Source organism: Python bivittatus, unplaced genomic scaffold, assembly GCF_059951505.1.
Source record: "Python bivittatus isolate LINGU-HERP-01145 unplaced genomic scaffold, Pbiv_v1 ctg000030_np1212, whole genome shotgun sequence".
Taxonomy (NCBI): Eukaryota; Metazoa; Chordata; class Lepidosauria; order Squamata; family Pythonidae; genus Python; species Python bivittatus.
In genome coordinates this window covers 77,220-103,413 of record NW_028277031.1, presented here as the reverse complement: position 1 = coordinate 103,413, position 26,194 = coordinate 77,220, and the positions used below count along the sequence as shown (strand labels likewise).

Below are 26,194 nucleotides of genomic sequence, written 5' to 3'. Positions count from 1 at the left end.
TATTTTTAATAGAACTTTGTGCTTTTCATGTATTTGTAAAATGCAGTTGATAATAAACCTTTTCCTTAGCTCTTGGAAAGAGCAGAAATGACTGAAAAAAACAAATGCAGCACTACTAGTTACATTTTGTGTCCAGGTTACTTCATTCTCTAACAAACTTGTGAGAGTTTACAAAGAAAGCTTTTATGGTTAGGTCTGAAACTTACTATACAATCTGCCTCTTTTTAAACTATAAACAATGACTGTTAAAATATAAGTTAGATCAGTTCACTTAAAAAAGCAAAAGGTTATTAGGGATCTGCAAGATTTAACAGTCCAAGATTGGAATTTTCCAGAGAACTCCAGAATATACCAGTTCCCCCCCACAGCATGCTGATGCAGCCATTCCAGGGGTGGTCGGGGGATTTTCCAGAATTATCTGAACCTGAAGCACTATGAGTGTTCTAGATGTGGCTTGCCCCTTCTAAAGCCCCTTATCAAGAACCATTTCCAGCAAACCAGACTGCCACTGGACCAGGAAGAAGGTATGTTTTGCATGCCTGCAGTCTGGCTCTGTCCTAAGTATTCCACCTTTAAAATACTAGAAATCATAGTCTGACTCTAGACAATATTTGCCATTGATGTAACCTTCCAAAGCAAGATTAATACTTGGGCAACGCTAACTGAAAGGACATATCAATCAGACCTAGTTTTGTGATGAAAATGAGGCATGCCAAAAACATTCAGGTTTTGAAAAAAATAATTCTGACTTGGAAAGAAGCATCCTGTGTTCTGAAGTTTCATCCCATATTCAGAACACACTTGGGCTTTTATCTCTCCATTGTTTGGAAAGCTTGCCCATTCCACAATTGGCTTTTAATTGTTGAGGCAGAGATGTGGAAGAGTGGATAGGTCATAAAGCAGAAGATGCAGATTCTCTCTCTACACATTCAGAAAAGTAAAACCGTTTTTGAATGACTGCATCATGAAGGCAATAGCTGCCAGACTGCAAGTTACATGTATTGCTGCTATCTATATAACTTTTCTGTGTTGTTTTTTGGGCACATTACCAAAAAGAAAAGTCTACACGCAGTAGCCGAAGAACAGCATTTTTCCTAGTCCTACATTGTTCATGAGTTACTGTTCAATTTAGTAGCATCTCCAGGCAGCTAACAACATCCAAAACCTCTCGTCAGACAGTTGAAAAAAAAAAAAACCTGTGACAAATTCAAGCCACAACCACATGGGCTTCAGCTATTTGTCCTACTTGAAAACAGGACTAAAATTTTATCCTAAAATTAACCCATTGTTAGTGTGTCACCCTTGTCTCTAATGGCTGTTTGCAGGCAGAAAAAAAGCTATTTCTAATGTTTGCTACAGCAATTTTAAGGAAGCCTTAAAAAAAACACTAATAATTTTTCTGTAGGATTGGTAAGGAACAGTCAGTATAAACTACTATCCCACTTACTTTTATGGCCCCATTTTGTTCTGAAGTTAGGAAAAAAATGTGTGCACATCCAAATGGAAATTGCCAAGGACACACCATAGGATTCGGAAAGATTTCATATGGAACCGTAGGGTCCGATCTTATTTCATGTGGTATTGCTGGATCCGTTGCTACTTGGATGGCAGGCTGCCAGCGGTGATCCTGTGAGACTTTCTATTCAAGCTCAAGGTGATTCATGCCTTGCAGTTCAGTTCTTTTACTCGTGCTGTTTCATATTTACATGAAGCTATTGCAGGTAGTCATCAGGACACCTGATCCATTCATAGTATTTATTTCAATTTTGAGTCTGTCCAACTCCATAGTGACTGGTTAGTTTACACATAAATACAGAGTTACAGAGCAATGGCAGTGTGATCTGAAGAAGGAATTACAGCTGTCCCCCTTGTCATGGTCATGTCCTGGTGGCCTTGAGATTCTCCTATGCTACTCCCATAGTACCCCGCAGGGAGATAGGACCCATTCAATTGATCCAACCCCAGCGACTGATGGACCCAATTGGGTTCCAAAGGGAGCTGGGGGTTATACCCAAGAGTCTGCTGCGTGGTCCAGCAGAGGCCTTGGCCGCTACCTTTCCATAGGATCCAGTGATGGCTTCTTGAGGAGGGGTGCACCAGCGCCTCCTTAAAGGCAGCTGGAAACATCCCCTCCCTCAGGGATGAATTCACCATTGCCTGGACCCACCCATGTCACCTCCTCGGAAGCTTTAACTAGCCAGGAGGGACATGGATCTAGTTGACAGGTGGTGCCACTGACCCTCTGGAGGATCCTGTCCACTTCCTCATAGGAAAGTGGCCAAGGTCTTGGACAAGATCGCACCCGTGCGACCTCTCTTGACCCACTGAACCCGACACTCCCTGTGGTTTACGGAGGAGCTGAGGGTTTTGAAAAGGGTTAAAAGACATCTAGAGTGTCGCTGGAAGAAAACAAGGACCAAACCCAACCGAACACAAGCTAGAGCTGCTATTAAGGCCTACCTTGTGGCCGTAAGAGCGGCGAAACATCAATATTTCTCTGCTGTCATTGCATCCACGGAATGCTGCCCGATGGCCCTGTTCAAGGTCACCCGATCTCTTGGGAAAGGGGGGCTCAGTAGCCCATTTACAGGGGAGTTTTCTAGGCATCTGGAGGATAAAATCACTCTGATCCAGCTCCAGTAGGATACCAAGCAAAAGGCAAGGTCTATAGAGATGCCCAGGGTACGTTCTTACCCTGTTATCTGGGAACAGTTTGATCCTGTTGAACTGAGGAAGTGGACAGGGTCCTCCAGAGGATCAATGCCACCACCTGTCAACTAGATCCATGTCCCTCCTGGCTAGTTAAAGCTTCCGAGGAGGTGACATGGGTGGGTCTAGGCAATGGTGAATTCATCCTTGAGGGAGGGGATGTTTCCAGCTGCCTTTAAGGAGGTGCTGGTGCACCCCCTCCTCAAGAAGCCATCACTGGATCCCACCATACTGGACAAATTTCGTCCAGTCTCTCACCTCCCCATTTTAGGGAAGGTGGTTGAGAAGGTGGCGGCATTGCAGCTCCAGAGGATCCTGGAGGAAAGAGATTATCTGGACCCTTTTCAGTCAGGTTTCAGGCCTGGATACGGGACGGAAACGACATTGGTCGTGCTCGTGGATGATCTCTGGCAGGAGTGGGATGGGGGTAGTGCTCTTCTTGACCTCTCAGCGGCTTTCAATAGCATCGACCATGATATACTTTTGGGTCGGCTCGGGGAGTTGGGAATGGGTGACAGAGTTTTGTGCTGGTTCTCTTCCTCCAAGATCAATCCCAATCAGTCTTGATTGGGGGCAAGAGATCCAGCTTGCAGCCCCTCCTTTGTGGGGTGCCACAGGGTTCGGTACTCTCTCTGCTCCTTTTTAACATCTACATGAAACCACTGGGTGAGATCATCTGACACCATGGGATGAGGTATCAATATGCTGATGATACCCAGTTAAAACCATCCATCTTGGGTGAAGTGAGTGATGCCTTGACCACCCTTTCGCGGTGCCTCGAGGCTGTAGGGGTCTGGATGGGGTGCAACAGGCTTCAGCTGAACCCTGGTAAGACGGAGTGGCTATGGGTTGGAAGCCCCTCTGTATCCAAGGATTTACCATCTTTGGCTTTGGACAGGGTTGCGCTGCCCCAGACCTGGTGTGTAATCTGGGGGTCCTCCTGGACTCACGACTCCTGCTCAAGGAGCAGGTGGCAGTCGTGGCCAGGAGAGCCTTTGCCCACTTTCATGTGGTACGCCAATTACGGCCCTTCCTGGATCAGGAGGCTCTCCGGTCAGTCACTCATGCCCTGGTCATCTCTTGGCTAGACTATTGCAATGCGCTCTATACGGGGTACCTTTGAAGAGTATTCGGAAGCTACAGCTGGTCCAAAATGCAGCCGTGTGGATAACTTTGAGTGTCCCAAGAATGGTGCATATAACGCCTTTACTATGTGAGCTGCATTGGGGCCCAGTTTGCTTCCGGGTCCAATTCAAAGTGTTGGTTATCACCTTTAAAGCCCTACATGGCATGGGCCCAGGTTACCTGAGGGACCACCTTACCCCCATCACATCAACCCATCTCACCTGGTCAGGCAGAGAGGGCATGTTGCAGGTTCCATCAGCGAGAGAATGTCAACTGGCGGGGCCCAGGAGAAGAGCCTTTTCTGCCAGTGCTCCCGCCCTTTGGAACATTCTCCCCCCAGAGTTGTGGCAGGCCCTTACCCTACCAGCCTTCCAGAAAAAATTGAAGACCTGGCTCTGCCCATGAGGGGATAACAAATCTACCCAATCCTGGGGGTGGCTAGCACCTAAGTGACGCTCCCTGAGTGATCACCAATTGTTTTGGATCTTTTTATTTATTATTGTAATTTTAATTGTTTTGTAAACTGCCCAGAGTCATTTAACAAGATGGACGGTAACAAGTTCAATAAATGAATGAATGAATGAATGAATGAATGAATGAATGAATGAATGAATGAATGAATGAAAAAACAAAATATATCAAGAAAAAGAAGACAATTGACCAAAGACAAAACCCCCAAAAGTCAAACAGAAAAAAAACAACCAAAAGGCTGAATCATCATCCTAGCTCATGGCCTGGGAGCTAGGTCTTAAATGGTTTGCAGAAAGTCAAAAGGGTTGGAGCAGTACAAATCTCTTGGAGGGGTTATCATTCCACACTTTCTAGGTCCTGCAAAACAACACTGCTTAATTGATGGGACCTGGAGCATATACTGTAGAGTTATTTTGCTTTCTAGTGTTCATATGACACTTAGCCTTCCGAGATCTTTGCTTTAATAGAGTGAGTAGTTATGATCACTTTCATTGAGAACCACTTTACATTATTGCAATGGGCTATAAATGGGATTTTTTAAAAAAATGGTTTGGATTTACAATTTGTCCAGAACATGGCAAAAGGCAGAAGAAGAATGTTTTGGCCTGTCACTGCACTGACAAAGGACACTTCTCTATGTACCTTCAGCCAAATTAGGTCCTAGAGAGCAGAATGAGATCCCCCAGGGTATCATAGTGGAGCCAAGTGAAGAAAGTTCATTGTAAGAGTCACATCTTACAATATTTCAGTTACTGTTTAATATTCCAATTTTGAGGCCACCCAACTCTGGGCAGCTTACAGTGAAGTAAAATTAAAAAACAATCTGTATCAAAGAAGAGAAGGATGACTGGAAAACATCCTACCCAAGGCCTGGGAGAAGAACCAGATTTTCAGCAATTTTTGAAAAATCAGTAGGGTGGGAGCAGTATGGATTTCCAGACAGCAGGAGCCATCATCAAGAAGGCATGCTTCCTGGGTCCTGTAAGATGATGTTGCTAAATAAATGGGACTTGGAGCGTGTCCATTCTAACTGACCTCACTGGGTGGTCCCTCAGGTAGCTTGGCCCTATGGCATGAAGGGCTTTATAGGTAATGATTAGTGCCCACCAGAATTGCACCAGAAGCCAACTGGTAACCAGTGCAGCTTGGGAAGCAGCAGGGATGTGCACATACTGTGACACTCCCATGACTACCTGCACTGCTGTATTCTGGACCAGCTGTGGCTTCCAAGTGGTCTTCAAGGGTAATCCTATGTAAACAGCACTATAGCAATCCAATCATGAGGTGACCAAGGCATGGATCTCTTTCTGAAGGGCCTTGTGGCCCATAAACAGGCACGACTGGTGCCCCAGATGTACCTGTGCAAAGGCCCTCTTGGCCACTACTACCACCTGCTCTTCAAGCAGGAGCTATGAGTCCAAGAGGACCCACAGACAGCACACCAGTCTTGAATGGGGAAGTGCAACCCCCATCCAAGACTAACAACAGAAAATCACCCAATCCAGGGGCCCTAATATCTACTGCCACTCTATCTTGGCAGGATTGAGCTCAAATCTGTTCCTCCCCATTCAGGCCCACACAGCCTCCAGGCACTGGGTCAGGACTTTGGCAGCGTCACTTCATCGGCCCAGAATTGAGATTTATAATTGGGTATCATCAGAAGGGGAGAGAGAATTGAGCCCTGTAGTTCCCCTGCAGTGCCCCACAAGTAATGGACTGTGGATACGACCTCTCACCCCGTCAACACCAATTGAAACTGGCCAGAGAGAAAGGAGAACCACTGCAAAACTGCCTCCCACTCTCAGCCCCTGAAGCTGCCTCAAAAGAACACTGTGGTCACTAGTGTCAAATGCTGCTGAGAGACCCAGGAGCACAACGATGGACACATCTGTTGTTTTATACTACAGATGAATGTTGTTTTGTGAGCTGCACAGAGAAAATCTATTAGAGTGATCTATGGAGGGGGGCACTCATTTCTTCATAAAAGCATCAGTTATGTAAAATGGAAGTGCTTTTTCTTTGTACTTAATATTCAGTTGCCTGCTCTCCTTCCCCAAAGGGATCTTGAGACAAAAACAATAGCCTTTTTTCTACATCCCTTTAGTCAAGTTCTACTCACTTCTTTACTGCTTGCTTGCTTCCTTTTAAATTCTCAGGGACTAGGCAACTACTGGGTGCTGAACACATACTAGATAATTGGTCTTATTTTGACTCACAAAGTATACATATTTGCCTCTTCAAACACAATGAGGAGCCTGTTTTCACTGTACTTTCTGGTTTAGAGCATTTATTATCAACTATCCATCCACAACATATTAAGAATTAAACAACTGAAAGTAATGATGCCAGATATGAGGAAAACGTTTCTAATTTTTCTTCCATCATTTCAAAACAATTCTCAGAGTAATAATTAGTTGAGATGCTAAGTAAAAAAATAAGACAAGGATATGGATATTGCAGTAGTAAAATCTATTTGATAAGCAGAGTATGAGTGAAGTTCATCAAGCAGCTCAGTTGATGGACAATACCAACTGGTTGACTGCAGTATTTCAAACTGGAAGAATGTGATTTGAAGTTCTATCCTAGTTCTGAGCAAAACCCTGTTACTGAATTCAGTGATACTCCTTTCCTTTCAGAATGCTTTCTTGCCTCCGTACAGCTGACTTACTGGTTCCGGCACAGGATGCGTTCATGTCCTCCTCACCGCTGCTGCTGTCACTGTTCTCGGTCACCTCATCAGAGGAACTCTCATCTGCAGCAGCTGCTCTACAAATGAAGATCAGGGTTACTCTATAACCCAGTAATGATCCCCAGAGACTTACTGATCCCCTTAGAAGACTTACTCTGTGGCTCTGCAAGGCCTGTTGAGTACAGAAAATTCCTTTCCTGAATCAACATCAAAAGGGTCTGGGGGAAAAAACATAAAGACTGTTAAACTAAAAGTTCCCACCCATTGACCTATCAGAAAAGTAGGTTAGCAAGTATTAATTTAAATTACAAATTAAATCCATAGGACCCTACAACTCCATTTTTCTTTATTGTCCTGGCAAACAAATGATAAGCCACCAGCTACTCTGGAGGAGCGAGGAAGTATTTACCAAGCAACTTTCAGGAGACAATCTGCGTTTTCCTGCATTAGCTTTGCTAGGGATGAAAGGGTGGGGTGTTCATATGACCTTTAAGGCAGGGCTGGAAACCTGTAGCTGATGAATTCCCCAACATTTGTGTAACAACTGAAAAAAAAAATCTATTGGCCCTAACTGGAATATATTTCAAATTGAACTGAAATGAGATATAAGTAAATGAGACTGAACTATGTGCAAGGATTTAATAGCACTTAACAGAACTATCTTTAAATGAGTTGAGTCACATTATAGGTCCACAGAATACAACAATTAAAATGGTCCTAGTTCAATTCAGTCCCTTCTACCCCCATCCTGCTGTGCTGCCTCATCGTGGTGGTGGGGGTAGGTGGGTTGGGGGTGTTTCTGGGAGGGATGAGTAAAGAACATTGGGAACGTACACCAAGAGTATATATTCCCAGCAGAGTCATCCAAGGCATGAAAGTCATCTCAGCTGCCCACTAAAGCAAGCAGGCACCTATATTGGGCAGCAGCGTTTTAGGAAGATGCTGGAGGCAGATGATCACTTTAATGACAATGACCAAGGCATCAATTCATACTGCACAAGAGAAGACAATGATAAACCACTCCTATATTTTTACCAAGAAAATCACATGGACAGAAAACATAAAATGATTGATGATATGCTGGATGATGGGCCCATCAGGTCGAACTTGACAACATGCTACTGAGGAAGAGAAGGAGCTGAGGATCTTTCAGAGAACTAAAGGTGTTTATGACATGGCTAGATTAAAGCCTTCAGGACATTTGGTTGCTGATGCTGCCATACAGGAAAAGAAAATCCAAAGCTGGAAAGACTGATTTAGAGTAGGGACATGGAATGTCTTCAAACAATCAAAATGGCACCTCTATACATGGATACCACCACATGGAGCATATAGAAATCAAACTGACTATATTATTGCTAAAAAGGAGGTGGAGGAGCTCAATTATAAGATCAAAGACATGGCCAGGTGCTGACTGTGGAATAGATCACAAACTGCTCCAAGTTAAGCTAAAGAAGAAAAAGAAAGCCAGTCAATTTCCACGATACGATTTTGAACATATACCAACCATTTTCAAGGAGAACATCAGGAATCACTTGAAGTCCTAAACCTCACTGACAAAGAACCAGAGGAATTAGGGAATGAACTTAAAGAGGTTGTTAAGGATGAATGTGAGAAGAGACTGCCAAAAATGAAGAAAGAGAAGAAAGCAAACTGGATATTAGAACAAACTCCGGAAATTGCCAAGAAGAGAACAGAAGCCAAAACCAAGAAAGACAAAAATCTCAGAAAGAAACTCAACAAAGGGTTTCAGAAAGCTGTTAGAAGAGACAAGAAGCAGTATTACAAAGACATCTGTAAAAACATTGGAGATGGAAACGGACATGGAAAAACAAGGAAAATCTTTCAAAAGATCTCTGAACTCAGAAGGAGGATCCAACCTCGAATTGCTATGCTAAAGGACACCAAGGGACAGATAGTAACCAATTCAAAGGAGATCAAAGATGAAGGAGTATACTGAAACACTATACAGTAAAGATGTCAACATTCAAGATACCTTAGAATATATTCCTTACTTACAAGAACCTCTAGTACTAGAAGATGAGGTTAGATTAACACTCCAATCATTACCAAACTGGAAGGCCACAGGAGCTGATGGAATACCCACTGAAATATGCCAAGCAACAGAAAAAGAATCAGTTAAGGTTCTAACCAAGCTATGCCAGCAAATCTGGAGAATGACACAGTGGCCAACCAATTGGAAGAGGTCAATCTACATTCCAGTACCAAAAAAGGAGACTTTGTTAAAGTGTGCAAACTATCGTACAATATCCTTAATTTCACCTGCCAGCAAAATAATCATCCAATGCAGATAAGAGCCCTATTTGGAAAGAGATGCCAGATGTTCAAGCTGGCTTTAGAAAAGACCAAGGAACACAAGACATTATTGCTGATGCACGCTGGATAATGAGAAAGCCAAAGAATACCAAAAATAAGTCAATATGTGCTACATTAATTATAGAAAAGCCTTTGTGTTGATCACGTCTAGCTGTGGAAAACGCTCAGAAAAATGGGAATCCCAGAACATCTCATTGTCCTCATGAGAAACTTATATACAGGTCAGGAAGCCACAGTACGGACAGAACATGGTGAAACAGAATGGCTTCAGGTTGGCAAAGGAGTGCGACAAGACTGCATACTCTCCCCTTATTTATTCAACCTATATGCTGAATTAAGGGAAGTTGGACTGGAAGAAGATGAGTGTCATTTTAAAATTGGAGGAGGAAACATCAATAATCTGTGCTATGCTGATGACATGACATTGTTAGCCGAAAATGCAAAGGATCTGCAAGCCCTAGTACTAAAAGTCAAAGAGCACAATGAAAAAATGGGACTAAAATTAAGTATAAAGAAGACCAAACTAATGACAACAAGTAGAACCACCAGCCTTACAATTGACAATGAAGACATTGAAGTAATAGATAACTTCTGCCTTTGAGGGTCAAGGAAAGGTAAGGAACAAGCAGTCAAGAAATACGCCACAGACTAGCACTTGGTAGAGCAGCCATGAAGGCCTTAGAAAAGATATTCAAATACTGTGATGTGACTATACCTACAGTACAAAGATCAGAATTCTGCAAGCCATGGTATTCCCTGTGACACTCTATGGAAATGAAAGCTGGACTTTAAAGAAACAGGATGGGAAGAGTATTGACGCTTTTGAACTTGGTTTTGGAGAAGACTCTTGAGAATACCGTGGATAGTCAAGAAAACAAAGTGATGGATCACTGAACAAATCAACCCACAGTTCTCACTCAAGGCACAAATGACCAGGCTCAAACTATCCTATTTCAGATGCATTATGCAAAGACTCAGCTCTCTGGAAAAGGCTCTAATGCTGGGAAAGATGGAAGGAAAGAGAAGAGGATGACCAGCAGCAAGGTGGATGGACTCAGTTACAGTGATGATGAGTACACTGTTGGGAGACTTGAAAAACCAGGTTAGGGATAAATCATCATGGAGAAAAACTATCTATGTAGTCGCTAGGAGTCAAAAATGACTTGATGGCACATAATCAATCAATTAGTTCAATTCAAGTTTTGGTACACAATTCTGTACTGGCCATACCTGCAGATCCTGAGGGGTTGCAGTTACAGTCGTAAAAGGTTATGCTTTCATATGCTCCTCATGATCCTTTGGGAAAAGTTTTTTATTATTAAAAGGTCATTGGGAAATTTCTGGAATTTTCAGGAATACTGGCAACAAACCTTCTGATTATATCAGCTGCCAGCCAGTGGAACAGGCTGCTACATAAATGGTGAGTTTTCCTTCACTGGAGGGCAGAAGCTGAATGATCATCTCTCCAAGATATTCCAGATCTATGAGGAATTATGGTTGTGCCAGGCATAGGGGATGGCTAAAAGAATTATATTGAGAAACTGGAAAAGTGGTATTATTCCAGATATTAAGGGTTGGTTTTTGGAAATGTCTGAGCTTGTTCATTCTGGAAAAGGCAAGATTTTCCACCAATCAAAGGACTAAACAGTATGTTCTTTGACATAGATGTTATGATATTTTATAGTAATACAGTGGTATCATTAGGGCTTTTTTTTAAAAAAAACTGATGATATAATTATGCAGTATTTTTTGTAAACCTGTGATTGTAAGTTTAACATATACATTAGATCTTTAGTATATTTAGATATTTAGTATCCTAACCCTTTAGTACTGTAATTTGTTAAATTTTGTTAGGGTATTTAAGGAGTTTTTGCTTCATGTATTTGGGAGTATTTATTCAGTTTTAATGAAATGTATTACGGCTGCTTGATACCACTGAGGAATCTTTTGAGAATAGCTTCTCAAGAGATAACTTCCATTGCTTTATTCACCACTGTGACCACTTCTCATGGATTATGGAGAAAAGATTCCTTATTTTTTCCTCATTACATCAACATTTCTGGAAATGTTAACCTATCATTAAATGATTTTTTCATCCACCTACTTTGACCCAAACATTTAGTTTCTTTTGAAATTTGGGTCATAGTGTCACCAATCTGCAAGTTACATACAGTTCCATCTCTTTTCCTCAAAGGAGCAGAAAACTTGGTGATGTCCTACCTGTTTCATCTTTTTCTTGAGCATGGTCCAGAAATTCATTCTCAACTCTTAACACTTCCTCTTCACAGCTACATGCTGCATATTTCTCTAGGAGATCTCTGTTCAGATCAAGAAACACTTTTCCCCATTTAAATTTTTGCAAAAGAATTGTGGCAAGATCAGAGAATCCTAAAATAAGGAAAATAATTTCAGCAATTTTAAAACACTTTAAAAGGCAATCTGCATATCTAATTGATGAGAGATACTTCTCAGTCTACACTGTTAAAATAACCTTATTTATTAAGCTTTTGAATTTGAGATTTTATTTTTTTGACCCAGGCTTAATAATTGTGTTTTTGTATTCTATGTATTTAGATTTAATATTTTATAAATATTATAAAATAATGTATTTTACTATATTATTTTGTTCTTTATATTTGTAAAGTAACAAGAATTTTGGAAGGGGGTCAGTAATAAATAAATGCAATCAATCAATCAATCAATCAATTTCAGCAGAGCACAATTTTTTTCATCCTAACATGACAGCCAGCTACAGGCAGATACGTGTATACTTCTTCTAATTTGTAAGGTAAGGCATCCAAAGAATGTTCTTTGTTTCAGCTCACCTACAATGCAGAAGGTAGCAGCAAAAGCTTCCACACAGGTAAGTTTGCATGGCCGTCCATAATTTACTGGATTTGCAGCTATCAAGTAGGGCAGCAGCCGGAGATGATTTCCCTTCATCTTGCTAAATGGTGTCTTGTCCAGCTTTGCCCAAGAGCAATCAATCACTGCAACTCCATTCTGGGCCACAACCTCCCTGAAAATACAGCAGCAGTATTAAGATGTGATACTTCTGCTTTGCTGCCTTATCAGGAAATCAGATCCAATTCTGCAGACTAGCAGAGGAAAAAAAGGGTTGCCAAAGCTACCATCATAGTTCTTACTCCATGAAAGCAACACTATAAAAATCCAAAGATTTTTTAACTGGTAACACTAATGTCTGGATCCTGTTCATATGTACATAAACAATTCAGAAAGTCTGGAACTGTAAGATACTTTGAATACAAATACCACAAATGAGAAAAAGCTAAAGCTGGAGAAAAGAGGTGGGCTCCCTAGGAATCAGCAGCTTTTAAGACCACAGAGACTATCCTATTCATTTCCCTCTTAACTGCAGAAGGATGTATTCTTAGCAGTTACTTTCCAAAAATCCGGGAGAAGAGCAATTTTCCTCTGGTGGCTGTCCCTAGGGGTAAACTCCGAAGCTATCTATAATCTACAGTGCAAAATAAGTCAATTAGAGCTTCCTACACTGAATTTTCAGGTTTTAATTTAAGCAGTTTCTTTATTTACAGGTAGTCCTTGCTTAACGAACACAACAGGGACTGGAAAATTTGTTGTTAAATGGGGCAGTCATTAAGTGAGGCATCATGTGACTTTACAACATTTTGTGCAGCAGTTGTTAAACAAATCACTGCTGTTGCTAAGTGAATCACATGGTCATTACACAAATCACAAAGTTTCCCATTGATTTTGCTTGCTGAAAGTCGGCTGGGAAAGACGCAAATGGTGATCACATGACCCCGGGATGCTGCAACTGTCTAAGTGCGAGCTGGTTGCCAAGCACCCAGATCGCGATCACATGACCACTGGGGAGGCACTGCAACAGTCGTAAGTGCAAGGACCAATCGTAAGTAGCTTTTTAGCTCCATCATAACTGTGAACGGTCACTAAATGAATGGTTGTTAAGTGAAGACTACTTGTACTTATCTCTTCTGAATATTTGAACTGTTTTTTCCTAAACCTTCACTGAAAACTATCTTATTGGGATTGTTGGTTTTCTATGTTTGGGAGGACAGCTTATTTTACTAATGCATTAATTTATTTAATTATTAAACACATTTATATGGTCGCCCATCTCCCTGAACATGACTCTGGGCGGCATACAACCAATAATTAAAACAATGTCACAACTATTAAAACACTTCAGAAAAAATAAATAAAAGTAAGATTGCAGGAGAACATCCATCTAAACAGAATACAACCATTGAACAAGCTCCCCATGGGATCCCCAAGGTTGCTGGAAGAACCACATTTTCAGGGCCTTCTGAAAAGCTAACAGGAATGGGGCTAACCTCACCTCAGGGGGGATGTTGTTCCAGAGGGTGGGAGCCACAGCAGAAAAGGCACGTCGTCTGGGTCCTGTCAGATGGAACTCTTTAGCAGACGGGACCCGCAACATACCCTACCTGCTGGACTTGATGGGACGGGTAGATGCAACCGGGAAGAGGCAGTCCCTCAAATAACCTGGACCTGTGCCATGTAGGGCTTTAAAGGTCAAAATGAGTACCTTGAATTGCACTCAGAAGCAGACTAGCAGCCAATGCAGCTCACAGAACAGAGGTATGATATGTGCCAAATTAGAGACACACATTACCGTCCACACAGCGGCATTCTGCACTGGTTGAAGCTTCTAGATACTCTTCAAGGGAAGCCCCATGTAGAATGCATTACAGCAATCCACTCTGGAGGTGACCAGGGCATGAGTGTCTGTGAGCAGAGCCTCATGGTCCAGGAAAGGGTGCAACTGGCACACAACACAAAGCTGTGCAAAGGCCCTCTTAGCCATGATTGCCACCTGCTCCTCAAGCAGGAGTCATGAGCCTAGAAGGACCCCAGATTGGGCACTTGGTCTGTCTGAGGTAGTGCCACCCCATCCAGAACCAAAGATGGTAAAGTCCCAGATCCAGAAGGCCCAAAAACCCAGAGCCACTCAGCCTTGTCAGGGTTCAGTTAAAGCCTGTTGTTCCCCATCCAGACCCTCACAGCCTCCAGGCACTGGGACAAGACATCAACAGCATCGCTTAATTCGCCAGGGGCAGACATGTAAAATTGGGCAAATTATCTCTCACCCAGCGGCTTCATGTAGATGTTAAACAGGAGCAGAGAGAATACCGAATCCTGCAACAGCCCATGTGGAACCTCTCACTCCCAATCAACAGACTGGTACTGGCCCCATAGGAAGGAAAATAACAAGCCCAATACTGTGCTACCCACTCTCAACCCACAGAGCCAATCCAGAAAGAAATCTTGGTCAAGAGTATCGAAGGCCACCGAGAGGACAAGGAGACCAAGGACAGATGCACTACCCCGTCCAACTCACACCAGAGATCATCCAAAAGCATGATCAGTGCGTTTCTGTCCCTTGCCCAGGCCTGAATCCTGACTGAAAGGGGTCCAAATAATCTGCTTCATCCAGGGCCCGCTGACGCTGTTGCACAACAACCTTCTCCACAACCTTCCCAAAAAAGAGGCTAGATACTGGACAAAAATTGTCCAATATGGTGGGATCCAGTGATGGCTTCTTGAGAAAGAGGTGGACTAAAGCCTCCTTAAGGAGCTTAAGCTTAACAACCCCCTCTCTCAAGGATGAATTAACCACCACTAGAACCCAACCACACAACCTCCCCCCCCCCGCCGGCAACTTTAACTAGCCAGGAGGGGCATGGATCTAAGGAGCAGGTGGCTGAGCTCACAGTCATAAGGACTCTATCCATTTTTTCAGGTCCAACAGATTCAAACTGTTCCTAAATAACTGGGCAAGACTGTGCCCCAGGCATCTCCACTGGACCTGTACCAAATCTATTGTCTTAACTGGGAATGAATTTGAGTGATTTTGTCTGACGGATGCTCCGCAAATTCTTCCGCACAGCCCTATAGGTGAACTTCTGAGTCCTTCTTCCCAGGAGGGCTCGAGTCACCCTTAACAAGGCTGCCAGGTGGCTATCCGTGGGCACAGTAAGGATGGAGAAGTATTGTTGCTTCATCACCCTTACCACCACTAGGTATGCCTTAATAGCGGCTCTCACCTGTCTTTGATCGAGTTCATCCCTCATCAACCTCCAGCGGTGCTCTGGACATCACTTCTCCCATTTCATCTCCCTCAGCTCTTCCATAAACCATGGAGAGTGACAGAATCAACCAGAGAGGAGAGGTCGCATGGGCGCAATCCAATGCAAAGCCTCAGCCGCTCTCTCATTCCAAGTGACGACCAAGGCCTTAGCCAGACCGTGGAGCAGATCACCAGGAGTAATCCCCAGTTCCCTCTGGAACTCATCAGGGTCCATTACTTGCCAGGGGCAGATCAATCTAATAGGTCCTACCTTCCTGCGGCAGGGGGCAGCGCCAACAAATCTCATAGCAACCAGGGCATGGTCTGACCATAACAGGAGAGCTACAGAGAGCTCCTCCAACTTCACATCATGTTGCTTCTGCTCCAATAGGAAAACCAGATCAGATGTGTGACCACTGTCCCATGTTGGACCCTGAATGACCTGGGGTAGGCCCATTGTGGCTATGAAGTCCTGAGCCATCTCAGATCCCACTCCCAGAGAAGGCAGATTTAAATCCCCCAGAACCATACGCCTGGGGAATTCCACTGCCAACCCCGAGGCAGAGTCAAGGAGCTCAGGCAGAGAGGTTACTATGCAGCAGGGAGGCAGTACAGTGGCAACAGTCCCAACTGATCCCTAGAGCCCAACTTAAGGACAGGTACTCGCATCCAGCAACCTGTGGAGCAGTGCTCCTGAAAGCTGTAAGAGACTCCTGAATGACAACCGCCACACCCCCTCCCCTGCCCTGGGGTCTCAGCTGATGCCACACCTGAAACCCATCTGGACACATTTCTGAGAGGGGATACCCTGCTCCAGACCCAGCCAGGTCTCATAATACACGCCAGGTCAGCCCTCTCATCTGTGATCAAATCACAGGAGGCTTTATTATAGGCTGACCTGGTGTTTAGCAGCAACAGTCAAAAGCCAGGGATCCTAAAGGCCTGCTGTCAGGAAATGGGGTTGAGTTCCAGGGGCTAGAACGTGGTACTGGTACAAAGCACCAGGCCCACGTTCCCTGAAAATGGCCTGCCTCTGGTCTCCCACCATACCTTCCCATATCCATTACCACCATAATATTCAGACCTGCCCCAACTTCCCCCAAGGCCCCAATACTCCCAATTCCATACCCACTGGCTCCCAGAACAGGGGATCCCCACATATCCTTCCTACATCCATATAGGGGTAATTGAGGGGTAATTGAGTCCCCTGGGGCACTTCACCCTTTGCTCTCAGTGCTAAAGGGAAATCCACAGCACCACCAACCTTTACAACAGATTTCATGCCCCCACCAACCACTTTCACCAGACTGGTCAAGGGCCACCTTCCATTCCATATACATCACACCACCAATTCCCCCTAACTGGCTCTCACCCGGGGAGGACAATTACTCTCCTACCAGGGAAAATCCCACCACCACCCAAACACAACATTGCCAGTCCGCATTGGACAATCTGGAAGGTGGAGTCTGTGCAAAAGATTTAAACTGACCACAAAATGGTCACCACACTGTCCTTTTTGAAACTCCAGCAGGAAGAAGACAAGATGGCTTTCACAGAAGGGAGAGAAGATCCATGGCAGCCTTCAGGCACCAGCCCTCCTCTGCTGCTACCCACTCCAACTTGGCCACCACCAATCACAATTTCCTGCTGCCCCAAAAGGGGAAATGGAGTAGTCCCAAAAGTCTTGAGAGGAGTCCTGGGAGGCCCTTTGATAAGGAGACCCTAAAAGTGCCACACCACATTGCTGGTAGTCCCTGGTGCAGGACAATCACATGTTCCGCTGCAACTGCCGGTGGAAGCCAAAGCACTGCCAATATGCAGCTGGGCACTGCTGCCATCCAAACGAAGGACTCTTGTCACCACCCTCGCCACAAAATAAGAAGCTGCCCAGTCTCCAGCCACTGGATGGCAAAATGCATTCCTGGCCACTGTCAAAGTTCCCTGCAACCTTGTCCAGAATTGTGCCTCTGTCGCCGTTAGCCCAACCATCAGCCACACTGCCCCACAGGGGTAGCGAAACAGCAGTGAACTCCGCCCGGCCAACCTTCACCAAAATGGCCCTTACAGAGCTCCCGCTGCAGCTGGCAGTCTGCAGGAGTGAAGGACACGTGCAGCTCTGCTTCCTCATCCAATGGCCAGAAAGGAGCCTGGCATGAGTGTTCCAGATGATCCAGCCTGTGGCTCAGCCCAGGGCAGCCCAGTGCTCCACTAAAGTGGGTCAAAAAAGTCCAGGTAAGAACTGATGCCACCAAACGAAACAACATACCTCCACACCAACAAAACCATCCAAAAACCACGGAGCCCACACTACACAGGCATTTTCTCTGCCATCGTTAAAAAAAAAAAAAAAAAATTGGGAGCATAAGCCAAAATGAAATGTTTTCATCAACTGAAGATAATACTTAATTCATGTGTCCAAATGCTGCTATGTTAGAAGAGAAAGAAATGCCTGATTGTTATGGTTTGCTTCATGAACACTTTCCTACACTACTTTTGGATATCTGTTTTTTTAAATCATCTAAAGGTTCATTGTTTTCATTTTACTTACAAGGATAGCTACTGAAAAGGACAGTTAATTTGGTTAACACAGTAAGGATTTTTTCCCTGTCATTCTGATTTTTTCCTTTCTTTTAAAAAACTCAGAGGACAATCTGCCTTGTATAAACTGCTTTTTAAGACAACTGTACAGCTAAAAATATTATTAATGTGGAGTTACTTGCCCCTGGATATTAGTACAGGTAGTCCTCAACTTACGACCACAATTGGGACCAGAATTTCCATCACTAAGTGATGTGGTCATAAAGTGAGATGTTACATCACTGCATCACTTAGCGACGGCAATCCCAGCACTCCCTGTTGCAGTTGTTAAGCGAATTCCGCTGGTCGTTAGCTGAGGATCCATCCCAATCCAAGTCATTACGGGCTTGGTCCCTCCCAGCCCTGAGCCTCAGTAAGGTAGGGACTGCCTCTAACTCCCCCCACCTGCCTATCTCCCCCAACATCTCTGCCCTTTTGGCTGCCCTGCACCCTGCCTTACAGGGTGGCAAGCAGCACCAGAACCACACAGCTCTGCGGCTGCTTGCCACACCCTGGGAAGCCGCAGCCACCCCAGCCCAGTCCCAGATGCTCTCGCCACCCTGTACTCTGAGACCCCTGCTGCCCTGCACTCTGCCACCCCAGCTGACCTTTGCCATCTTCTTGCTCCCGCTGCTGACGAGGCATGCCTAGCCTTGGGTAGGAAAAATTGCTGCTGTAAAATTGAATACTTTGTCAAGACTCAACTTTCTTTTTTAAACAATTCTAATATTGAAAAGAAGGTATTAAGTGACTGGCATAAACAAATAATGAACTACATATGGTCCAATAAAAGACCAAGGAGTAAATTCAAGATTTTACAGGATTCAAGAGTGAATTGGACTGGTGGTTCTGAGCTTGAAACTGTATTATCATCCTACTTGCTTAACATGGATTGTATCTCCTTAAGGCCTGGCTACCTTTACCGAAGGGTCATGACTTTCAATTGGTCTGTGTAAATATGTTTGGGTTGATACAAACCTAAACAATTTTTAAGAGATCATGTAATATACTAAATGTCTGAGATAAATACAGAAAAAGAATAAGCTCAGATTTCTCCCCTCTTGCTACACTATTAAATGTTTATTTTTATGAAAAGAAAAGCACTAAGAAATTCACTCAGTGGAAAGTAAAAAAATTGCTTACATTGCCAGATTCAATTGTTAATAACACAAAGTCTGTTAAGATCCTTACTTCACAATGATCTAGCCTATCTGATTGGTTTCAGTATTTTCAATAAGTAGTGTGGTGCTAAAAGAAACAAGGGAATCCTAAGAGACCTGAATTTGAAAATCTTGTAATACAAACTTTGCAACCATATCTATACATTGCCAGTGAAGTATGATTCAGAATCGAAACAATAAATTCAGAATCGAAATTGATGCAGAATTTGAATGCAGTAATAGAGATGCAACAATGGGAATTTTAGTAGAAGAATGTTACATTTACTCCAAATATTATACTTAGGGAACATTGGTAAGTTTTACCATTGATTCTGACTACTAAAATGGACAGTTCATTTCCTAAACATTGCTGGAAATATAATGAACAGTTTGGATTTTTTCCTCATATTTTGTGGCAATGTTATAAAGCGCAACAATTCTGGAAAATTATCTATACTAGAACAAAACAAATCTTAAAAATCATTTCAACTGCAATATTATTAAATTTTACTAAACCATATATCCCTTCAAAATATACTGAACTAGCTTTGTATATGCTAACTGTTGCAAGGATATTACATGCTTTTTACTGGAAAGATAATTTGATCCCCTCAATAGAAGATCAGCTAACTAAGTTGTGGGAACGATTCAATGTCTAGGATAACTTATTTTAAAATTGTATTTTAATTTCACAGAATATCTGAAGCAAAGCAGATTTCTACTAATATGGATTGAGTTTACTATAGTCTACAATTTTATTCCATCATTTATACTGTGTTAACCATAGTTCTTGATTTCATGATTCTTATAGCAATTCTTAGTCTGTTAAAGCAATATAATACATTATTTAAAAATAATTATGTTATACTGGAAAATTATAACCTCCATGACATATTTAAATATCTTGTTCATTCATTTGTATTTCTTCTTCTTGTCTTCTGTTTGTTTATACATCTTCTTTAATGTTCAATAAAAAAGAAAAAAAGCTGAAGCCCAAACACTCATGTTGGCCCAGGGCAGATTTCAAACTAGAAAAGACTGGGCATTTTAAATTGTCCCTCCACAATTTAGACTCTTATATACCCAACAGGAGTTTATCCTCCTTTAGAGAGGCAATGTATTTGGAGACTCTACCTATTCAGAAGGAACAAACGGGTCGAAAGACAAAATGTTTCAGCATGGACTTCCATGTAACCAGGCCTGTAACCTGTAACCAGGCCTTTTTTTTCACATTCACCATTTCCTTTCCTTCCATTAAACTAAATTAGATAAACAAACAACAAAGTATTAGAACTTTACAGCACTCTGGATATGGGAATGTAGTACCTGTCTGCAGATCCTCAAACCAAAGGCAGCTCTTCCTGCAGCTGTGTAGGACTGGGACAGGGGCAAAAGAAAAGGCAGGGCTGCCTTCAGAATTTACAGACAGTAAGCGCCATTTCGCTTTCAAAGCCAAAGTACTACACCGCCCTACAAAATATATATTTCAAAGGCGCTGTTTCTGACACGCCGTATAAACAAAGCGGACCAGAAAAATTATTTTAAGCAGCATACTCGGCGAGCACGCTCAGCTACTTGTGGGAACGCTGAGTAGCTGAAAGCCCTAGGTCACGAAATCGGCAAACTGGGACCCTCAGGGGTGATGCGCTGCGGCACTGCTTCTCGTCTGGGGAAGGGGCTCGCAGAGCCACAGAAGCCAGACAAGTGGCGGGGCGGGGGAGAGGACAGGAGCACGCCCAGCGCCACCTTCTCCCTCTCCGCGCCGCTGGAAGCGCAGGAGATCGGACGCCACGGCCGCGCCGGCCGGAGACGGGGAGAACGTGGGGAAGCGCCGGGCCGCGGCCGCGCGCTCACCTGTCAGCGGGGGAGAGGAAGCGCACGGCGGCGGGGCTCAGGACGAGGCCCCCGAAGCGCTGCCCCAGGCGGAGCGTGCGCACCAGCCCCTTCCGCGCCAGCCGCCGCCCCGTGCAACGCCGCGGGTCACAGTGGCCCAGATCCCACATGGCCAGTGGGCACCAGCGTGGGCGCGTTCCGGCCGCGGCTGCTGCCGCCTCTTCTTCGCCGCCGCCGCCCTCCAAAGAGGCTGCGGAGAAAAGGAGGAGCGTCAGGGAGCGGGGAAAGCAAGTAGGCCCGCACGCCGCCCGGCCGGCCTGCTCTCACCGTCCAGCGCCTCCACGAACGTCTCCAGGGGTCTCTCCCCGGCCGAGCGTCTCGGCCGCCGCCGTCCCCTACCCATCCCGAAAGAATCTCCGATGTTTCCGCTTCCGGGTCGAGCCAATATGGCCCCCGCCCCCTCGCTGGCTAATCGCAGGGAGAGGCTCCGGAAGAGAACCCGGCGCCGATTCCGGGCCGTCGGGAGGCGCGAAGATGGTGGCTTGGGCCCCTGCGGAAGAGAGCTTGAGGCTCCTGCTCCGGCTCCTGTTGCTGCTCCTGACGGGAGGTGAGGAGACGGAGACCCTCCCCGGGCCCCCTCTCGGCGCCACCGCTGTAGCTGCCCGTGTCTCTCTTCTGTCTTCCAGGACCTGCTGCTGCCGGGAAGATGAAAGTCGTGGAGGAGCCCAACAGCTTCGGGTGAGGCGGATAGCGGGCAACGCGGCTCCTCCGACGGGCGCCGCTCTCGGCCTGCGGACTTGGGCAGAGTCGCGCTCGGTTCCTTGTGCTCCGCGGCGACGGGCGCCGAGCGCGGTTCTGAAGGCTTGTCTTTCTGTCCCTCCTTTTTTTTCCTCCGGCAAGGCTGAACAACCCGTTCCTGCCTCCTTCCAACCGGCTCCAACCCAAAGCGACCCCCTCCCCGATCTCAGGTGAGCTGGGCAGGATGAGGTCCGAAACTGCAGAGTCTCCCAACCACGGGATGTCATTTCAGAGAAAGACCCCACACGTTTTGGACCAAGTGTCTTGTGGAATCCCTGATAGCTTTTCAAATTCTTTGGTTTCTAGGTCCTGTACATCTTTTTAGGCTGGCAGGCAAGTGCTTTGGTTACGTGGAATCTATGTAAGTCATTTAATTAGATATGAATTTTAAAAAACACTTTCTTCTAAAAACTGGACATAAGTCTCTGACTTATTTTGAAATTTTAGGTACAAATATGAGTTCTGTCCATTCTATAACGTCACCCAACATGAGCAAACTTTCCGATGGAATGCCTACAGTGGAATTCTTGGGTAAGAAGATCCAGATCCATAGTCCCACTTCTCTTTGCTGTTGTCTGTTTAAAGTGATGTTCCAAGGTCAAAAATTCCCAGTTTAAGACAAGTATTAGAGAATTGCATTCTAAACATGTACATGTTGTAAAATACATGGAAATGATACAGAATAATACCTTAATTTCTACACTGCCTAAGCATGTTCTACAGTTTCATCTTATGTATATTTGTTACATGTTAAAAAAAGCTTTGGTGTTGTAGTGATGCTGAGATATGGGGATAGTTTTAAGAATGAACAAGGCTAGTCAATGGCAATCTCTTTTTTCTCTTAAGAATAAATATGGGCATGTATGCTTTACCTAAAGAGGAGAAATTAAAGCTGCTGGTTGATACGTTACTTTGTAAATTACCAAATAAGTACTCAATGCTTACTGAGGCATCTGGAGCTCATCTGATTTAATTAAAGCATATCTGGATTAAGTTGTATCACTTCAGAGAAAAGGTCTGCCACTTTTGGTTTTCTAAAGTCAATCATTTTTAGGGCTGAAATTTATGAGGTGCCTACAAGCTGTGATTTTATTGTGTGATGTACCCAACTACCAAAAATAAGGGTGTGTGTGTGGGAAATGTGGCTGGAAGAAAGCTTTCAGTTTTTGCAAATGTGGCTGCGGCTACAAAGGGGAGAGTATGTGGAAAAAGTCAAAGAAGAGTTGAGAAAATGGTGCCAGGACTAAAGACAGTGTTTTAAAACAGAACTGGATGAAAATTAAATTTGTCTCTGTTAACGGTATCACCTAGAAAAAAATAAATAAAATTACAGACAGGAGGTGGGTGATTTTTTTGGTTGTTGTTCTTGCAGGAAGTGGAAATTGAGTCCCACTCCAAACATTGTGGCGCATCATAAACAAAGCAGCTTTTAACAAAGCTAGCTAGTTATATGCTGGATGGCATATCTATTAGGATTAATATTCTAGAAGTTAGAAACAGCAGTCAAAATAATCTTCAAAGATCTGAGAAATTAACTTGAAATAACAACAAAATTCAGTAAAGGCAAAGTTCTTTAGCTAGGAATTTGCAGAGTTTTGTATTTCTTTGGAAAGTCTGTTGAAGGCTTGGTAGCTTCCTCACTGAATTAGCTGATTTGACTGCTGTAACAGGGATTTCATCAGATGTGAGACTGATAGCTAAAAATTGATGCCAGAGTCACTACAATTACACATCATTTCTGGAAATATAATTGAATATCTGAATTCACAGGAGCTGCTATGGTTGAACTGCATCTAAGGATTGGGTCTAGCTGTGTAACTAGTTAATGTTAATTTCAAAAGAAACCATATGTTGAGCCATATCTTCTGTTTCTCTCCACTAGAAGTAACTTCCTTCTGATAGCTGGCAGGAGTAGCCTCAGGTTCAGATACATAGAGTTGGAATGGATGGAATTGTGAAATTTAGGAAGACAGGCTAGAATTTCCGTGGCAGATTTTTCTGTTCCATACACTTTGGAAATTTTTTTTATATGTAACGTCCCTTTGCACAGTGAAAGCAACTAATCTCAGCAATTTGTGCTCTGGTTCTTTTGGCAGGAAGCTTGCTTCTGGAATGTTTTTTTATATTACTTTGCATTCCCAAACATTTTCTTCCTTTGGTTTCCTGCAGAAATGATGCCTGCTACATTGACAATAATTTCTGGAATAGGCTTGGCTTCTCCCTTACACAGAGCTGGAAGGCAAAAGAATAGAAACTATTTCATTTCTGTAAATGGGCAAAATTGCTTGCCTTCAGCATTGGAAAATAAACATTTTTTTGCCTTGCCATCAAAAGCTGTTCCAAATGCCTCCCATCTGACAAAAAATTTCAGAGCCACATTTCAGCAGTTAGTTCAAAACAGGTCCTTACTCTGCTTTTAAAAAGAGCATAACTGCCATATTTACTTGAAAAAAAAACACCCTGGATTTAATATAATATCCCTGTAAAGGAAGATTAAATTAGCTAATCTACCACCCCATTTTAAATATTGACTGTTTGAAGTCGGGGGGACAACTATTCCTTTCAGGTAAATACAGCATTATATTTACCTATGGTTTGACAGCATATTTACTGTATTGCAATTATTTATATATTGTCTTTCAGGATAATAATCCTTCAAAGGAGTTTAGAAGCAATAAAAGCAAGTATAAATAGAACACAACAATTCTAGGATCTTTATAAAAGGATTGTTGGTGTAATGGGCCTATTTTGTTCAGTTGTGAAGGGTTGGGCAGGAGGTCTGGCTTGCAGGAGCAGTTTTTGCCTGCCATTCTTTCTCTCTTCAGGAGAACTATCTATTTTCAAGGACTTCACATGAAGCTCTTTGCACAGTGAAAAGAGTATTGCTAATTTTTGTAACAATGAGAAGATGTTGGACATCTGCCAATTGGGTTCTGCACCCATTGTGAACTGGGTGGAGGTTTAATCAAGGAAATCTAAGTTGCAGGTCAATTTGGCCCATTGTGATTTCACCCCTAAATTCAGTATTTCCACAGCTTGATTTCAAATAGATGAAAAGGAATAGCATTAAATGTCAACTGCATATTGGTGCACTTCCCTTCAAATTCTTGGATTAATGCTACAGTTTCCTGCAGATATAAGATAAAACATTGCAAGACTCTTTAATTCCACAGATCCCTTACCTTCTAAAATCAACCTCTATGAATGGAAATAAACCTTAACACTGCTAAAATGTTACTTTAGTTTTTGGTACCAAAAGCTGCTTGAGAGATCCAGAAGAATAAGCAAGGGCTTAATCTTGATTCATCTCTTGGAATAGGGTGACCTAAGCAGACTGTTCTAAAACCAGGCTTGAAATCAAACTGCAGCTGCCACTGGCATTCTTTGAAATATCTCAGAAGTTTATTATTATTATTTCCTAGAATCTGGAATGAATGGGAAATTGAAAACAACACTTTTGTTGGTATGTGGATGAGAGATGGAGATTCTTGTGAAACAAAAAATAGAGAGACAAAGGTAAAGAATTGGACATAATAAAGAAGCCAACATATAACTTACCATTCTAGATTATTCATTGATTAGATGTATATCCTGCCTTTTACAAGGAGTTTAAGTCAGCATACATAGTGCTCCCTCCTGCTATTTTTTCCTTTAACAACAATCTTGTGGGGTAGGTTGGGCTGAGTGAGTTACTGGCCCAAAGTTACCCATCTGAGCATGGACTAGAGTCTGAGTCTGCCTGCTCTTAGTTCAGCACTTAACTTCCTGTTGCAATAAAAATTACTTTTGATAGTTTATTTAGATAAATTCTATTTATGTAGGATATGAATACATTATTCATTGCTGAATAGTTTCAAACAGCCCAGATGTGATACATAGAGCTTTTTTCTTTATCTGTCAAATATTGTAAGTTCATTGAGCAGATTTACCCACCTTATATTAATTAGGTTTGTTTTTACTGGTCTGTGATTTAGGGAAATAAATTTAAGAATTCTGTTTATTGTCTCAAATCTCTGCTTTACAGGTACTTCTTGTATGTGGAAAAAACAATAGATTGGCTCGAGTATCTGAACCAAGCACTTGTGTTTATTCTCTTACATTTGAAACTCCACTTGTTTGCCACCCACATTCTCTTTTAGGTAAGACAATAATTCCTTCTTTGGGTTAAAAACTGAAATGATACAACTTATACTCCAATCTTTACACCATATGTGTTCAATAAGCCCATTATATCAAACTATTTTTTTATTCCCAAAGACGTCTTGCTATGTCATGATCCCAAGAACTAAGGGTTTCTGTAAATTACTCTTGGTTTTTGATGTGCAGTTTTCTAACTAACAAGTCCAATGGCCCTGCTAAGCTGATGGCAACTAACCCAGCAACACTTGCAAATCTATAGAT

The 26,194-nt window shown here is 43.2% G+C and overlaps 2 protein-coding genes across 4 annotated transcripts in view; one reads left to right on the top strand and one right to left on the bottom strand.

Moving 5' to 3' along the window:
* Positions 1-6,753: 6,753 nt before the first annotated feature.
* Positions 6,754-21,464, bottom strand: TSR3 (TSR3 ribosome maturation factor). Of its 2 annotated transcripts, none has more exons than XM_088151819.1 (6): positions 21,323-21,463; positions 21,017-21,245; positions 12,157-12,350; positions 11,552-11,719; positions 7,149-7,212; positions 6,754-7,071 (listed from the first exon to the last, which is right to left on the bottom strand). In XM_088151819.1, exons 1-6 carry the CDS (start codon positions 21,396-21,398, stop codon positions 6,918-6,920), a joined length of 885 nt encoding a protein of 294 aa, XP_088007945.1. In that variant the 5' UTR covers positions 21,399-21,463; the 3' UTR covers positions 6,754-6,917. The 2 variants fall into 2 exon arrangements, with proteins under 2 accessions (XP_088007945.1, XP_088007952.1); XM_088151826.1 differs by having other exon boundaries at positions 6,921-7,066; positions 21,323-21,464.
* GNPTG (N-acetylglucosamine-1-phosphate transferase subunit gamma) overlaps positions 21,447-26,194 on the top strand; it is a 37,427-nt gene continuing 32,679 nt past the window's right edge. The window contains exons 1-7 of one of the 2 annotated variants that reach the window (XM_007439121.3): positions 21,447-21,602; positions 21,682-21,733; positions 21,896-21,963; positions 22,100-22,154; positions 22,241-22,324; positions 25,216-25,309; positions 25,818-25,932. In XM_007439121.3, the coding sequence (XP_007439183.1) occupies positions 21,530-21,602; positions 21,682-21,733; positions 21,896-21,963; positions 22,100-22,154; positions 22,241-22,324; positions 25,216-25,309; positions 25,818-25,932 (541 nt within the window). In that variant the 5' untranslated portion in view covers positions 21,447-21,529. The remainder of the gene's footprint in view (positions 21,603-21,681; positions 21,734-21,895; positions 21,964-22,099; positions 22,155-22,240; positions 22,325-25,215; positions 25,310-25,817; positions 25,933-26,194) is intronic. The other variant, XM_007439119.4, reaches the window with a different exon arrangement.